Below are 17,323 nucleotides of genomic sequence, written 5' to 3'. Positions count from 1 at the left end.
TCCACGTGTCATTGTCGTAAGAAAGCTCAGGAAGCATCGTCTTGGGTACATTGCTACAACGTGGGTGCAGAATTGCCAGACTATACACAAAGAGAAGTTATCAGTGGGCAAACTTGGGGAACATTTTGAGTGGGGCTTCCTGATGGGGCTATGCTGGGCTCAGTACTAGTCAATATTTTCATTCGTGACTCAGAGAATGAAGTAGAAAGCGTGCTTGTGAACTTTGTGGATGACCACAAGTTTGGAAGCTTTGTTAGTGCTTTGGAGAAGAGGATTAGAATTCAAACAACCTTGAAAACAAAAAAAGGAGAATTGATCTGAAATCAACAAGAGGAAATGGAATAAAAACAGACAAAGAGTACAGGTTGAACCTCTCTAGTCTGGCACTGCCTGGTCCGGCAATATCTGTGGTCTGGTATGATTTTAGTTCACCAGATGTCCACTTATCATGGGTGTGGCCAACTTTCCTGCAGTCCTATAAAGTCTGTTTACAGCCACCCATCTTGGCTCTCAGTGTTCTCTGCTTCTAAGGGCCCAGTAAGCAGTGGAAGTGTTAGTAATGCTGCTAGAAAAACAGTGACCTCCTGTGGTTCAGCAAATTCTCTGATTCGGCACCGGTCAGGTCCCAAGGATGCTGGACTAGAGAGGTTCAACCTAAGCTACAGTTAGGAAGGAAAAATCAAACGCACAACTACAAAATGGGAAACAACTAGCGAGGCAGTAGTGCTGTTGACATGGATCTGGGCTAACAGTAGGCAGAAAATTGAATATGAGGCAGCAATGTGATACGGTTGCAAAAACATCTAATATCATTCTGAGGTGTATTAATGTAAGTAATGGGAGGTAACTGTTCCTTTCCATTTGGTACCGATGAACCCTCAGCTGTAATGCTGTGTCCAAGTTGGTGTGGCACATTTTAGGAAAGATATGGAGAAACTGGAGAAAATTCAGGGGAAACCTACAAAACTGATAAAAGGTTTAGAAACCCTCACCTATAAGGAAGGGTTTAAAAACACTGAGAAAGTTTTTAAAGACCAAGAGGGGGATCTGGTAACAGTCTTCAAGTGGGCTAGGGGCTGTTATAAAAAGGAAGGTGATCTATTTTTCTTCAGATCCTTTGAACGTACAAGAAGTAATCATCTAAATCTGCAGCAGGGGAGATCTAGGGCAGTTCCATTTCTAAGGTCGTGTCTACACTAGATCTGGAAGCTCGGCTTAAGGTACGCAACTCCAGCTACGTAGAGTATGTAGCTGGGGTCAGCTTACGTTAAGCCAAGCTTAGCGCCATCCCCACGGTAGGAGGCCAATGGGAGCAAGCCCTCCCGTTGACTTCCCTTATTCCTCACAAAAACAGGAGTACCAGCCACCGGCAGGGGCACCCTCTGAGTTCAATTTAGTGAGTCTTAACTAGACTCACTAAATCAAACTCCGGAAGATCAATTGCAGCAGCATTGATCAGGGTAGTTAAGCTTTGGAATAGGCATCTATGGGAGCTGATGGAATACTTCTCATTGGTGGTTGTTCAGAACAGGTTGGACAAACATTTGTCAGATTGGTTTAGGGTTATTTGACCCTGCCTCAGAGCAGGAGGTGTCCTCCTTTGGTTCCTTCCATCCCTCCATTTCTCTGATTCTGTGTCTAAGACCTACCACCCTTACTTCTGGTTCCAAACCATATGGACACTGAGAACATGAGGGCGTGGAAGATTTCATAAGTCACTAAACCTTACATGCAGTGGGAGAGATTTCCAGAAATGCTCCTAGTTGGCCTGCCTCTGTCTCCATTGAAGTCAAAGGGAGTTTTAACCATTGGCTCCAGCAGGAGAAGAGATAGACCAATGCTAAATGCTTTTGAAAACCCTCACCTGAAGAAAATTAAACTCCTTAGCCTCTTCCCCCTAGTTAAATGACTTCCACCTGCTTGAAAGTTTTCCCTACTGTGCCTTTAAGGCCAGTCACTTTCATTCACCTGAGTGACCATTTAATATACATTTTCTTTTACTCGTGGTCTGCGTGAATTTCTGCAGGCGACTTTTTCTATTGTTTGTGAGAGAATAGCAAAAGAGATCAATGCAATAAAATCGGGCGCATCTTCACAGACTAGATCAGTGGTGGGTAAACTGTGACCGCAGGGCTGCACGCAGCCCGTCGGGGTTCTATGTATGGCCCATGAGACATTTTGTTTACTGCTGCTCACAGTTCCACAGGTTTCCATCCACGTAGTTTCCCCCTCCCCCCCCACACACACACTAGTATTGCTAAGGTGACACAGATGTAAAGCCAGGGTACATGAAATGAGGTGCATGCTGTTGGCACACAACACTGACTACGAGAGACGTGTGCTCCCTCTACATCCAAAGCGCTGCTAGGTTTCGGTTGGCACATCCTACAAATTCTAGGCATGCGAGTGCAATTAGCAAAACTACTCTGTGCTAGGAGACTTCCTTGGTCACAACCATCTTGCGGCCCACGGAGATGGAGGAGGGCCACTCATGCGGCCCACCCACTAGCTTCGGTTGCCCATGGCTGGACTCCATCCTCCGACGATATAAATCAATTGACTTCAGGGAAGTCATACTGATTTACACCACCCAAGAATCTAGCCCTCATGCTGCTAGCAGGCTACTCAACAATGCTCCTTGCTTGTTATAAGCAGAAATGGACTAATTGCGGTCTTATTTTCCAGGTTTCTGTTTTTAGAATTGGAAAAAGCCATCTTACAGGTGTCCTCCAATAACATCTACAAACCTTACCTGACCTGTTTAATGAATGTGAGTGGCAGCCAAGATAGTGAGTTGTCAGGTAATCATTTTTTTTCATTAACGCCATGGGGATTATCTGGTAATGATTTAAGTCTGTCTTTAAAAAATGTTAGCTGTAATGACGCGAAGAAATGGTACGGTGTGTTTTTAGTGTCCTTGGAAGTCCGCTGGCACTGTGAGGCCTCAGAACCTCAGAGAAGAAGGTGCCTTTTGATTTGTCTTGTGCATTTTTATTTTTATTTTAGGGTTTGTTTGTTTTTTTGGTTCTTTAACTGTATCACACTGTCAGTGTAATGTGTCCACCATAGTAATCAGAAAAACACGGAACACTTCACAGTGTGTGTGACATTGTAGTAAAATATATGCTGCCGATACCTCCTTAGCAACGTGAACCTAGCATCTTCAGCCCTGCTGTGTTCTGGTGTGACTTCTCTGTTCCTTTATGACGGCAGCCATGATTCCGAGAGCTAAGCTTCCGTTGGGAGCACGGTGCGACGTGTGGACACGCTGGGTCCCTACTTCCAGCAGCAGCACTGGAGTTGCTATTTCCTCTACAGGCCTCTTTGCTTTCACGAGTGTGGTTTCCATTCTGGGGTCGGTTTGGGGAGCAGGGAGTTGGCCTCTCGCAGATCAGACCCTGAAAAATGAAAGGTTTTAGTAAAGGGGCAGATAGAGATCACGCTCCCCGGAGCGTAAAGGAAGCCAGGCTCGGACTGTGTACCACTAGGTGAGGGCTTCTCAGGAGGTTGTTTTATGGCTGTCTCCTGCCATGCCTGCCCTAGGAGAATTCTCTGGCTGCCACAGGGGCCCATTTACACCACTCCGGCCCTTTAATGCCATGTCATGAAGGGACCTGTGCGGGGATGAGAATCTAAAAGGCTGGACCATAGAGATACAGTTGATGGCTGCAGAGGTGCTGCACACCATCTGAACTCATTGGGGTCTGCGTGCGCTCAGCCCCCGTGGAAAGCTGACCCTCATGGAGGAAGTTCAGGTTTCCAATTTTTCTGGAAAACCTCAGGGCTGTGTCTAGACTGGCCAGTTTTTCCAGAAAATCAGCCGCTTTTCCAGAAAAACTTGCCAGCTGTCTACACTGGCCACTTGAATTTCCGCAAAAGCACTGACTTCCTACTGTAAGAAATCAGTGCTTCTTGCAGAAATACTATGCTGCTCCCGTTCATGCAAAAGTCCTTTTGCGCAAAACTTTTGCGCAAAAGGGCCAGTGTAGACAGCTCAGATTTGTTTTCCACAAAAAAGCCCCGATCGCAAAAATTGCGATCGGGGCTTTTTTGCGGAAAAGCGCGTCTAGATTGGCCACGGACGCTTTTCCGCAAAAAGTGCTTTTGCGGAAAAGCATCCGTGCCAATCTAGACGCTCTTTTCTGAAAATGCTTTTAACGGAAAACTTTTCCGTTAAAAGCATTTATGGAAAATCATGCCAGTCTAGACGTAGCCCAGGTGTCCTTGAAAGTAACTTCTTTCCCCTGACAGAAACGGTAGCGCTTCTCCTGAACCGCACTCGGCTGAAGGATGCTCCTTTCAATCTAAGTGACACCGCTGGGAGACATGCTTCTATTCCAGAGATCCTACAGGTCAAAGTAAGTCTGCTCAGAGGAACATCCATGGGCAATGGAGTATTCCGGGAACCAGCACATGGCAAACCGTTTTAAAAACCTCTGACATGAGCTAGCACTGGAGCCTGTGCTTGGGGGGTGGCTGTTACCAAGGAGAAATAGTGTTATTTCCCACATGGTCACAGCAAATGCACTTACCTGGTTGGGAGGAAAGGGAGGTGTTCAATTTGCTTGAACTGACTCCAAAGTCCAGAGATCTAGGCCCACTACAAATACATAGTAAAGATAATCGCATCCCTACAGACTTTACGATAAAAATAGATGAGGAAGCTAAAGGGTAGTTGAGGAAAGACTGAAAAGACCTAAAGGAAGCTAAAGAGTGGAAGGAAAGGCTGAAAGAATTGGGCTTCTTTGGTTTGTAAAAGAGAAGACTGAGAGGGGACATGATAGCAGTTTTCAAGTATCTAGAAGGGTGTCACAAGGAGGTGGGAGAAAAGTTGTTCTTGGCCTCTGAGGATAGGACAAGAAGCAATGGGCTTAAACTGTAGCAAGGGAGGTGTAGGTTGGACATTAGGAAAAACTTCTTCACTGTCAGGGGGGTTAAACACTGGAGTAAATTGCTTGGGGAGTTTGTGGAATCTCCATCACTGGAGATATTTAAGAGCAGGTTGGAGAGACACCTGTCAGAGATGGTCTAGATGGTGCTTGGTCCTGCCGTTAGGGCAGGGGACTGGACTCGATAATATCTCGAGGTCCCTTCCAGTTCTAGTGTTCTAGGATTCAATGATTCTATGAAACAGAGGCATGAAGAGAAGTGACTTGCTCAAAGTCATATAGGACAGTAGCAGACTTGTCGCTAGCCCGTAGACTTTTCTGCCTCTCCTAGATTGGTAACAGCCCACGTGAATTTCAGTTTATTTTAAGAGCTTTTGAACTCAAGGGCTTGAAAGCAGAATCCGAAATAGAAGCAATGTCTATATTCTTTAGCCAAAGGCCCTCTTTTGATAATCCTCTTCCAGAACTTGTGTGTCTCTCTTTTTTTCAATTTAAAGACATCGCGCCTCCGAAGCCTGATAAAGCTTCTTTGTGACTACCAGAGCTTTAAATCACTGCAGCGTATGTGTCAGCTCCCGACGGTGCGCTTTGAAGCACTGTGTGAGCAGAGTCAATTTCACGAGCAGCTCCTTCACAGCATTGAGTTAAGCAGTCACCTTGTGACAAATGTCGTGAATCACAACAGGGTTGCGCGAGAACTTCAAGATGTACTGATCGGGGATCCCACAAAAATCCAGTCACAAATGAGTTGGTAAGGACTTCTTTGAGCTCTTCCATGCCAGTGTTTCTTCCTGTAATTATTAATGTGGGCCCCTTTATTTTCTTTTAATATTGTCTGTTTTTTTTTAAACGTAAGGTTTCAAAAAACTATACCGCAAATTGATTATTTTCGAGATATCTCTCGGCATATGGCTATGATAAGTTCCCTGATGAATACCACTGAGAATGCAACAGTTTCTACTAAACAAGGTAGTTTTACTATTTACTATGAAACTTTGGTTGATAAGAATAGCCACTAATTTTCTCGTTGCTTGTAGGGAATAATTCCGGACACACTGGATATGGTGAAAACAAGTATAGGATTTATTGTGCACCAGCGCTAGTGGGGTACCAACCAGGGGTTAACCTGGCGAGCACTAGTTAAACATACATTAAATTGTATAGGCAGAAGATGCATGGAGGTGAAGTGATTTGATAGGTCTAGCAGCAGAAATGGAATGAGCACATAAGCCAATAAACTACGAAGGTTAGACTGTATCTCCACTCATTGCAAATTAAACATCTTATTAATCATACAGGTAATTATTCCTAACAAGCTAAATAAACCAACATAAACAAAAGACAGGTTGATGGCAATTTTGTCTACTGAAATTATGATACGTCTACTGCGGGGGTGAAAGTGCCTTGCATTGGCGTGGTCCTTGAGATTCAGGCTTATTTTCTAGAAATAAAGGAGACAGTGAGAAACACTTCTGCGCGGTTTGTTTTGGGACCACACCAGTGCTTTATCAGCATGAGGAATGTGGTTGCCAGGGCAACCACGGTCAAGTTAACTGTCTGCTCTGTGCATTCTCCAGCCTAGCCTCATAATTTAGGATTTAGATGAGAGTTCTTAGCAGAATACCATGGACTGCCTCAGTTTACCCCTACATTGCTCTTGGCGTTTCCAAGGCAAATTTCACAATGATTGTCTTATGAAAGTGCTATAATGACTGTAGTAAGCATGGGTGATGCCCATTTGGCTTCTTTTCTAGGATAAGTTGTAGGCCTACTGAAGTCAGTTACAAAACTCCTATTGAGTCAGAGTTGCTGTACTCCGGTGCAAGACCCAAAAGGAATGGCTCCATCAATCCCTGGACCTGCTACTAGATGCTTACAGATTAACAAATGGTCCATCCAAATTCAGACCTATTTAAGTGCTCCTCTTAACCAAAATGCACAACATCTTCAGTCTGGGCAAAAATGTTTTTCTACCGCTGCCTTCATGTAGGTGCGCTGTGCACTGAGCCGGGTAATAGTTCTGTAAGGATGGAAAAAACTATTATATCATTTTTTTTTTATTTTAAAGAAACGTTAATGGCGGTGTTTAAAAATGTCACCCAGCTCAAAGAGGAGCTCAGAAATAAAGCTGGAATGTCCCCAGCAAGTGTCAAAGCCCTGGTGGAAACCCCTCTCCCAGAAAACATAACGCAGGTAAGTTTATGGTCATTCTGATAAACTGCACATCCTTGTTAAGTTCTGCCCTTGGATAATTAAATCCAGGGGCTATTAGTGCATGCAATTCAGCAGATCTCGGCTCCTGTGGGAACGGAAAAGGAGAAACACAATGGCTAAGGGACACAAAATCTATCGTGTTTTAGACACCAAGAACGTTGTAAGCCAGAGCAGCCTCTGGAAACCAGGAGTGGTATGTTCTTTGACTGACACCAGTGACTGGTGGGTAGCCACATACTTGGTGTTTGCTCAAATATTAAGCTAGTGCATCATGTATTCTAAGGATGGACATGCTCTCCTCAATGAATCAGCTCCAAATTCTTCTTCCAACCCTGCCTCAGAACCTCCCCATCACCTTGTTTGGATTCAGTCTCACAGCTCATTTTTACCAAACACCAGTTCTGTCAGTCGCTGGGAAAGCTAAACCACCATGGTCAAGTAAGCCTGTGGAAAATGTGCCTCCAGTATTACCGTTGTGCTTGGTTTCTCTGTATAGGAATAATGGGGAAGAGAAGGCATGTGTCTTAGGGCTTGTCTTCATTTACTCCAACATCAATGCTATACAGATCAATCTCCTCGGGTTTGATTTAGCGGGTCTAGTAAGGGCCAGCTAAATCGACTGCCGATGGTGCCCCCGTCAACTCCAGTACTCTGTCGGGTCACAAGAAATAAGGGAAGTCAATGGAAGAGTTTCTTCTAATGTACGTCGCTTCCTTCTACGCTATTCTCGTAGCTGGAGTTGCGTATCTTAGGTTGACTTTCTGCTGTAGTATAGATCTGGCTTTAGTCCTCAGCTTTGGCAGATGATGTTGGGGAAGAGTTGAGAAGCAGTAGTTTAACCCATGTGCGTGGAACAACTGAATAATTTGCAAATCTGCTTTTTTTTGCAAATACAGCTCATTTCTCAGCTTCTCCAGCTGGAGTCATGTGACATCCGTTCCATCGACCCAAAGCTAGAACCAGTTGTGAGGAAATTCTGCAACCTGTCACTTCCAGAAAGGGCCCATCAATCTTATGTCCTGGGGGTCATACTTTTACGTCACCTGGACATTTACACCTTTCTCTACAAGGTTTGTGTTGTTTTTTAGGGCACTTTTGTGGCTTTTGTTAGTTACCCTGGCCATGTACGATATTGGCATGGGGGTAGGCCAGTTTCCACCAGCTGAGGATTTGGCCTTCTGCATGAAAGAATTAATAATGTTTTATTGCATATTCATGCTAACATGTACCTTAAGACAACTGTCAGTTATAGAGCCAACTGGTGAAAATTGGCAAACCTCAATTACAACCATTGGGGCTACACTGATTTACAGCAACCTAGGATGTGACTCATAAGGTAGTCTTGCCAGGGTAGAGTCCAATCATCCTAGGTCTCCATGGATACAAGACACTAGGTTATGGGTCACTGTATCAATTAGTTATCCTACTAAATCCCAGACTTTTAAAAGGTGCTGCAAGATTTATTTGCCAAATATTCAGCACGCCATAGAACCTCTGTGTTATGAAGTGAGCAGTCAACCACAAACCTCATTTGGAACCAGATGTAGGCAATCAGAAAGCAGCAGAGAGATAGAGGGAGGGGGAAAGCAAATATAGTACAGTATTGTGTCAATGTGAACTACTTAGAAAAAGTGTGTGTGGGGGGGTTTAAAATAAGATTTGACAGGGTAAGGAAACAGTTTCTGTGCTTGTTTCATTTAAATTTAAGGAGGTTTAAATGCAGCATTTTGCTTCTGCATCGTGCAGTTTCAAATCTGTATTAAGTCAAAGTCCAGCTGTAAACGTTTGAAAGAGCAACCGTACCATGTTGTTTAGCATTGCCAACATTTCAGAGTTACGAACAACTTCCATCCCCGAGGTGCTTGCAGCTCGGAGGTTCCGCTGCCTGTAGCTACAGTCGATGAAGACCATGTGTCAAAATAGGTCTGTTTAATAAGCAAGCCTGGTTCTGACACATCTAAAACAATGCTAAGGAATTGCCCGGCTGAACAATGTAAACAAATGAGTATGCCAGTGAACTTGGCTCTGTCGTGATTGACATAAAGACATAAGAGCGGCCATACTGGGTCAGGCCAATGGTCCATCCGGCCCAGTATCCTGTCTCCAACAGTGGACAGTACATGAGCTTCAGAGGGAGTAGACAAAATGGCAGTTTTGGAGAGAACCTCCCCGTATTCCTCTCCAAAGCTTCTGTCAGTCAGAGATTTAGGGGGTGCATCCATGTCCATCTTGGCTAATAGCCATGGATGGACCATTCTTTCATGAACACATCTAGTTCCCTTTTGAACTATTTACAGCCAGGTTCTTCAGAGCAACACCTAAAGTTCCAGGGTAGAATTTTCAATCAATGGTTAAGTGACTTGCGAGTACAAGTCCCGTTATTTTTCTATGGGATTTGTGCTCCGAATCACTTTTGTAAAGCCCACACCTGACCCCCCCTAAGAATTAACCTTAGATCTGTGTGTGTATGTCCTGATGGCTGTTTCCTTCCTTCCCCTCTCTTCTAGATGTTTTTCCCCAAAGAGCTACAAAAATCAATGGACAAGACGTTAGGCCTCCTCAAAGAGATGGAGCATTTCAGGGACCAGGTGGCATCTGACCTGCACCCACTGATAGATGCGATTAATTCATTCAGAAACCTACAGCGGTCTCGAAAGGTGCCCCTCTCCAAGGTGTGTGTGTGTCTGGGAAAGGCACTGAGCTAAAATGCCTTTGGAGGAGGGACACAGTGTTACCCGTAGAAGCTCTCCATGCATCCAGGGAGACAACCAGAGGTCAGCTCCCTCTGCCTGGATTCTGGGAACATTCTTGTTTGAAATGGTGTAGGTAGCGGAGGGGTGGTCACATGGGCAAGGAGAGGAGAGAACACGCAGAAGACTTTACAGCTGTGTGGAAGTGGCGTAATCAGGAAAGAGGGTGTAACTCACTGCGTCATCAGTGAGAACTGAAGATGTCCTACCCCTCAAAGGCACATCCAGTAGGTCTCATCACTGTGGCCTCAACTCCTTTATGTAAATTTACCTGTCGCCGATGTGTATCGGCACAAATTATCCTTTGATATTGATGCTTTCCCTTCATATTTATAAATAAGCACTCAAAGGACAAAGCCAGATGGTTTCATTGTTTTTCCAAGTAAATTCCTTTGTTTTGTGGGCAGCTAAACTCTTATCCAACAAGTCTACATAAATGTGGCTTCTCTCCCCCACGGAGATAAGGTGCTTTCAATGTGCAGGTGTTTCTTACTGCTTTTGTTTTTGGTCCTGTAGGCATTGTTTAAAACAACCAACCAAACAGGAACTCATGGATCATTTAAGGCCATTTCGAAAGCTCTCTGCAACGAGGAAATCACACCCTTGTTTTTTGAATCCTTGCTTCCTAATTTTGGAAATCCCCCAAGTCCGGGTGCTTCTATCCAGGATGAAAATGTGCAGAAGATCATGAGGAAATACGGCATCCCCCAGGATTCCAGTGAGTCTGCTGTGGAAGCCGTGTCGCACGTGAAATCTCGGAAACTGTTCCCTTTCTCAGAGAATGTAGTGAGACTTCGTTAGAAGGTTCAGTTTAAAAAAAAGCGTGGGCTTCATTCAGTGCTCTTCGGTGTTTATGAGAAGCCAGTGCAATGCCTCTAACTTCAGTGGAGCTTTCTGAGAGCGGATTGAAATTTTTCAGCCAAAACCTTTAATTGAAAAATGGCTTTTTTCAACATGAAAAATGTATGGTCATTTAAAATTTTTTTTTTTTAAAAATCAAGAACCCTTCTGATACCATTTTCTTTATTGGAAAACCCTGTGTTTTTAGTCCATTAAATGTTCTTTTCATGGATTCATTTTTAGCCCAGACAAAGTTGGGACATTTTTGGCAACATTTTAAAAAAATTGCAACAGCTCTAGCTCCTACATGTTGAGTGGCACAACAGTGCCCCAGATCCAGTCCTTGGCTGCTTTAAAATAGGCAAAGCTGCATTGAAATCAATGGTGCTATGCCGACTTCTGCCAGCTGGTTTATTGTATCAGTTCTGGGTGGCGCACTGATGATGGAATTAGAATGTGTCACAATGTAGCTGTTTGTGTGGGATGGGCTGTATAATTTTGTGTCAAGATGTTATAGTGCAGGAGTGGGGAACCTTGTTTTGAGTCGGGGAAGGGGGGACACTGACCCATGGAAAAATTAGCCGGAGGCCACACACAAGTGAGAAGCAGGGAGCGGGGCACCTGTCAAAACAACACGGTGATGAGAGCCATCAAGGCATTTACTACTGCAGAAAAAACAACAACCTACCTCGCTGATGTGGGGAGGGAATAAGACATTCTCCATATTCCCCTTGCACACCGGAGCCTTGTGGGGCCCAGGCTAGTAGACTTTGTGTGCTCCAGCCTCAGGGGCCAGCTCCAGGCAAACTGGGAGCCGCATCCGGCTGCCGGGCCTTAGGTTCCTCACTTCTGCTATATTGGTTCAGGGAATCTGCCAATTCTGCCTTCGTACACTGTCTCTCTCTCTCCAAACCCAGAGTAACCCTTCAATGGCAATTGGGCCCCGGTTGGGAGTCAGTGTGACTGGAAGGGGACAACTGCTTTCCACAGAGACCCTCGACTCAGCCTAGGTCTTTCTTCCCTTGGCATCCGGCCCTCCCATTTTATATAACAAAAGCTGCTTCCATTTGTTTTGAACCTTGGTACAGAAACATTTCGGAGCCGACCCCAGCATTTCCGATTAGATCCAGAACGCAGCTGTTCTGGGCCAAACCCCCACTTGGTGCCTGCCGGCATAGTTCTGCTCCACGGAGCTATGCTGATTTGCCCCTGCTAAGGTCCTGGCCCTCTATATTTAGGGGGGACATCTTTTCCTCAAGCTTTAGAAAGGAAAACTCAGGCTTCTGAGAAGAGTAAGCCTCAATGCTTCCTAATCTCCCAATTCACATGGTGGACAGGTTTGAGGACTTGACAGGTGAGAGCTTTTATCCTGACATGTAGTTTTTTTCCAGATGCACTGAAGGGATTAGCACCTCCTGGGTCATGCAACTCCACTTAATCTTGAGGCAGAAAAATCTGTTAGAACAATGAGAATCTAGTTGTCTTGATTTCCACAACAGGAGACCAGGGGAGGGGGGGGGGGGTGGATTAGTTCTGTCAAGAGGTATTACATCCACCAAAGAGGGGGATGCAGATGTTAATCAGACACAACCACAAAAACACAGCAGGCATTTCTGTGCATCTGCTTTATCTGTTTTTTTTTCTCCTTGCAGCTCCATTCTGTTTATCCTTTTATCTGGATTTGGTCAGCACCTCTACCGGAGCTTTAATATGGTCTTTCCTCAAACCTATGCTGCTCGGGAAGATTCTGTACACACCAGACACCCCGGAAACTCGAGCAATCATGGAAAAGGTATGATGTTGTTGTTGTGAATACCAAGGCCAGGTCTACAGTAGACCCAGAAGGTTGGGTTAAGGTACACAACTCCAGCTACATAAAATATGTAGCTGGAGTCTCCTTACCATAAGCCAAGGTTGACGTTGTCTTCACAGAGGGCTTTCACTCTCCCATTGACTTCCCTTACTCTGTGAGGAGCACTGGCACCGACCAGGGCCACCCTCAGCATTCGATTTAGTGGGTCTTAATTAGACCTGCTAAATCAAACACCAGAAGATCGATCTCCGGCGTGGCAAGTAGAGGCATGGCCTCAGAGGGGCTCTTGTCAAGCCAATCCCAAAGATGGGGCTTCTAGTTTTGTCTCTGGTGCGGGCTGGCTTTTTGGAGAAGCAGCAAAATTCTGTTTTCTGCCTGTCTTCGAAGTATTTGATTTGGTAACCCCCCTTGGAGGAAAAAATGAATCTTGAAGCATTACTGTTCAACACAATTGATTCAGCCTCAAACTGGGAGCAATCTCTGGCTTCTAAGAAGTTCAGAGATGAATAAAGGATGTCGATCAGTCATCAGCAAAGAATTGTTGAAGGCATTTCAATTCCAAATGGGGAGGGAGGTACTGACGGCAGGGTGCTGATTGGACCCACTGAAATTATGGAAGCTGGATTGTAATTTTGCAGGCATTCAGAGCTGTCATCACTGATGGAGTGCTTCCTAAAAATAATGAGGCTAGGTCCGCTTGCAAGTCCTTCTGAACTGGTGTTCTGAGCAGGTGTTGGTGTGCTTAGGTTATCCCATAAAGATCTACCTCAGAGGTTTCTTGCCCCTTACTCTGAAGCCCTTGGTGCTGGTCACAGTCACAGACAGTATATGGACCCCAGTTTGGTCCTATGGCTTAATTGCAAAAGAAGATTGCTAACGAGGCAGCGACCACTCATCATTTATCACTTTGAGAATGTGGTAAATAGTGTCAATTGCAGGAAATATCCAAGCATCACTGGAAATGGAAGGGGCATTGCTGGGTTTGGAAGGGTTTCTCTGTAAAAGACCTTAGATCAAATCGGTCTTGCCTTCAGTAAGAATATCTTCCATTAATGTCACTGGCAGCTGCTCTCCTTTTGGCTCTTCACCCCAGCCAGGCTCTGTGAAACCCCACAGGAAAATATTGAGAGTTTTGTGACAGCACCAGATCACTGCTCTATGTTAACTAGAAAAGGAGCTGAGGTCAATAAACATTAGTAGCTACTGATGGTGCTTTGCAGGAGGGAAATGGTTGATTCTTGGTTAACAGAACTAGACTCTTAGGCCTGGTCTACACGAGAATGGAAGGTCAACTTAAGATTTGCAACTCCTGCTACATTAATTACCTTACTGGAGTTAATGTATTTTAAATCTCATTTCTATGCTGTACACACAGTGTGAGGTCGACGGGAGCAAATGCTCTCGTCAGCTCCCCTTACTCCTAATGAGGAGCAAAAGTACCGGTGCCACTGGTGGAACCCTCTGAGTTCAATTTAACAGGTCTTCACTAGACCCACTAAATCGAACACCGGAAGACGGATCGCAGCAGCATCAATCTTCCGCGTAGTGTAGACATGGCCTTATTCTTAATCTCAGAGCAATTCTACATTTAAAACGCTTTAAGTTTTTCCTGCTGACACAGCACACTCTATGCAGTGTGTAGGGTAGATAAAACTGTGTCGCTCTAGGGTGTGGACCTTTCACATCCTTGAGCAATGTAATTATATGGATATAAGTCTGTAGTTTAGACTAGTCATAATACTTAAGGCCCCACTCCAGGAAAGCATATAAGTAGGTGCTTAAGTTCAGCTCTGTTCTGCACAGCACTGAAACAGGTTAATCCTTAAGCAACTACATGTGGTTGAGGCATGTGTTAAAATTCAAGACGTTTTCAAGTTAAGCGTGTGCTTAAGCACACAGCAGTACAGGGAGGGGCTGGGGAATCGGGTCCTAAAGAAGGAAAAACTTGTTCAATGCCCTATGCAAGGACCAGGGAAATATTAACGTAGCTTTTTGTAAAGCGGTCAAGTGGCTTTATTTATCGTTTTTTGGTTTTATTTCTTTTTAAAGTCTAATGCAACCCTGAAGCAGATGGCTGATCTGATGCAAAAGTCCCAGGAATGGCTGGACAAGTCGCCGTTGATCATGAGTTCACTGACTACCTTAAACCAAACCATTCCAGTAGTCAAGGTAATATCATACCACCGTCTTAACTAGACTCGCTAAACCAAACTCTGGAAGGTCGATCACGGCAGTGACGATTTTCCGTTTCATGTAGACAAGGCCTGAGTGGACTCATTTGTAGAATTAGCTAAGCTAAAACCTGACAGCCAGGGGCTCACTCAGGCCCCTATGCACTGTGCTATGACAGAGTCCAGGGCCTTACAGGGTTATGTCTACACAGTATATTGGAGCCCGTGGGCATGAAACTCCCAGGAGGGTCGCCAGACTCAGACTAGTGTTCTAAAAATACCTGTAGGCACAGGGTTGGACCATGGGCTCTGAAGCCAACAGAAAAGGAACTGTCTGAGGACCCCACGCCACAGTGCCATATCATTAGCTATACAGCTATTTTTGGGGCTCTTCAGCAGACCTCACCAACCCCATCCTGCTGATTGAAGAAACATGCTCCTGAGAGCTCCCCATGGCAGTGTAGATGCACCAAAAATGGCATTTGCTCATATTCGAATGTCTTAGTACCACTGAGGATTCAGGCCAAAGTGCTTCCCAGAACCCATCTGGTACCTGGTGAAATCAGTGTGAATGTTTTGCATTGGCTCATGCTGTTAGAGCTCGCACGACACCATTGCTGGCTAAAGTTTTCTCACCGTAATTGAAATCCAGTGAAGAGACTCAGTTCGAGAAGGGCGTTTGTCCCATGGAGGGGTGCCAAAGGGCACGGATGTCACTTTTGCTCTGTCATTTGGCAGAATGACCCACGGTCAACCTGTGGAACTCCGTGCCAGAGGACGTCGTGTAGACCAACACTCTAACAGGGTTTGAAAAAGAACTAGAGAAATTCATGGAGGTTAGATCCATCAACACTTATTAGCCAGGTTGGGTAGGGATTGTGTCCCTAGCCTCTGTCAGGAGCTGGAAATGAGTGACAGAGGAGAGATCACTTGATGATTTCCTGTTCTGTTCACTCGCTCTGGGGCATCTGGCATTGGCCACTGTCGGCAGACAGGACACTGGGCTAGATGGACCTTTGGACTGACCTATGATGACCGTTCTTATGTTCTTAGAATACCCTGCAGAATCCATTCGTGCAAGTTTTTATCAAACTCATGGTGGAGCTGGATGCTCGTGAGCTGCTGAGCCAAATAAATGAACTGGGTAAGTTGTTATTCAGATGCCCCCTGTTTATATAAGGGTGCTCGGAGCATCATAGCTACCACACTGTCAAACCACTGGTATAATGATTCCTGTTGGCCAACTAGCTGCTGCTGTAGTACCGGTCAAACTCACCATAGTGTATGCTGACCATGCTTCATGCTTTGTGTGTGCTGGAAAGATTCCTCCTCTTAAAATTTCAGCGTAAGTCCTGAGCAGTGTCCCCACATCTTGTGTGGATAAGACAGCCGGAAGAAAAAAGGGAGCCTTGTTTTACAGATGGGTAACTGAGTCAAAGAGAGATGAAGTGATTTGACCAAGGCAAACAGGATTTCTGTGGCAGGTTGGCCTTGAAATGAGGTCACTCAAGTCTCAGTCTCATACCTTAGCCCAATAGCACTCATCCTCTCCATGAATCTATCTTATGTAGCATCCAGTATAAAACATATTATCAGATGCAAAAGACAGTCTTAGCTGTGGGATTTCTGAACTGTAACCGGTTACTATGTTATTGGACCTTTTTGTTTAAGAGAAACCAATGGGACATTAATTTTTTTTTAAGTAAACAGGGTGACCCAAATAACTATAGGCAAGTTAGCCTAAGAGTGAGCTCAGGAAAAATCTTGGGAACGGTGGATATGCACTATAATCAGGAAAGAATTAAAGTATGGCAGAATCATTACTAGTACACTGTACGAAATGTCCATTTTAAATGGATTAAGAACTGCTTAAATAAAAGATCTAAAAATAATTGTAAATGGGAAATCATGGAAACCTAGAAGTGTAAGGCTCAAAAGGATGTTGGGAGGACATCTAGTCCCGTCCCCTGCACTCAAGGCAGGGCTATGTAAAAACTAGACCATCCCTGGCAACTTGTGGTTGAATCCTCTGGTGATGGAGATTCCACAACCTCCCTGGGCAATTTATTCCAGTGTTTAATCACCTTGATAGTCAGGAAGTTTTTCCTAATGTCCAACTTAAATCTCCCTTGCTGCAGTTTAAGCCCATTGCTTCTTGTCCTATCCTCATAGGTTAACAACATCAATTTTTCTCCTCTTTGTAAGAGCCTATGATGTACTAGAAAACTATTAGGTTCCCCCTCAGTCTTCTCTTCTCCAGACGAAACAAACCTAGTTTTTTTCAATCTTCCCTGATAGGTCATATTTTCTAGACGTTTAATCACTTCTGTTGCTCTTCTCTGGACTTTCTCCAATGTGTCCACATCTTTCCTGAAATGTGGCACCCAGGGCATGTCTATACTAGGAAATTATTTTGAAAGAAGTTATTTCGAAATAATAACTCCTGAAATAACGATTTCAAAATAAGCGCTATTCCTCATGACCAGGGCTCGACAAAGTATTGAATCTACTCACCCGTGGCGAGTAGATTTCAGCCGGGTGCCCCGTTCATTTGAAGCGCGCACATGTGCAATGCGGGTCTTGCGCATGTGCAGTGCGGGGCTGGCGAGCAGCTTTCGCCGCCGTTTGTCAAGCCCTGCTCATGAC

The 17,323-nt window shown here is 44.8% G+C and overlaps 1 protein-coding gene across 1 annotated transcript in view; it reads left to right on the top strand.

The window, feature by feature from the left end:
• ABCA12 (ATP binding cassette subfamily A member 12) overlaps positions 1-17,323 on the top strand; it is a 129,239-nt gene that overhangs the window by 31,110 nt on the left and 80,806 nt on the right. Inside the window, exons 11-21 of the mRNA XM_075933955.2 lie at positions 2,686-2,801; positions 4,252-4,358; positions 5,387-5,640; positions 5,746-5,858; positions 6,958-7,082; positions 8,000-8,173; positions 9,611-9,775; positions 10,370-10,571; positions 12,346-12,485; positions 14,556-14,675; positions 15,731-15,821. Coding sequence (XP_075790070.2) covers positions 2,686-2,801; positions 4,252-4,358; positions 5,387-5,640; positions 5,746-5,858; positions 6,958-7,082; positions 8,000-8,173; positions 9,611-9,775; positions 10,370-10,571; positions 12,346-12,485; positions 14,556-14,675; positions 15,731-15,821 — 1,607 coding nt within the window. The remainder of the gene's footprint in view (positions 1-2,685; positions 2,802-4,251; positions 4,359-5,386; positions 5,641-5,745; positions 5,859-6,957; positions 7,083-7,999; positions 8,174-9,610; positions 9,776-10,369; positions 10,572-12,345; positions 12,486-14,555; positions 14,676-15,730; positions 15,822-17,323) is intronic.

Source organism: Pelodiscus sinensis, chromosome 7, assembly GCF_052426305.1.
Source record: "Pelodiscus sinensis isolate ZL-2025 chromosome 7, ASM5242630v1, whole genome shotgun sequence".
Taxonomy (NCBI): domain Eukaryota; kingdom Metazoa; phylum Chordata; order Testudines; family Trionychidae; genus Pelodiscus; species Pelodiscus sinensis.
This window is presented reverse-complemented; position numbering and strand designations above follow the sequence as displayed.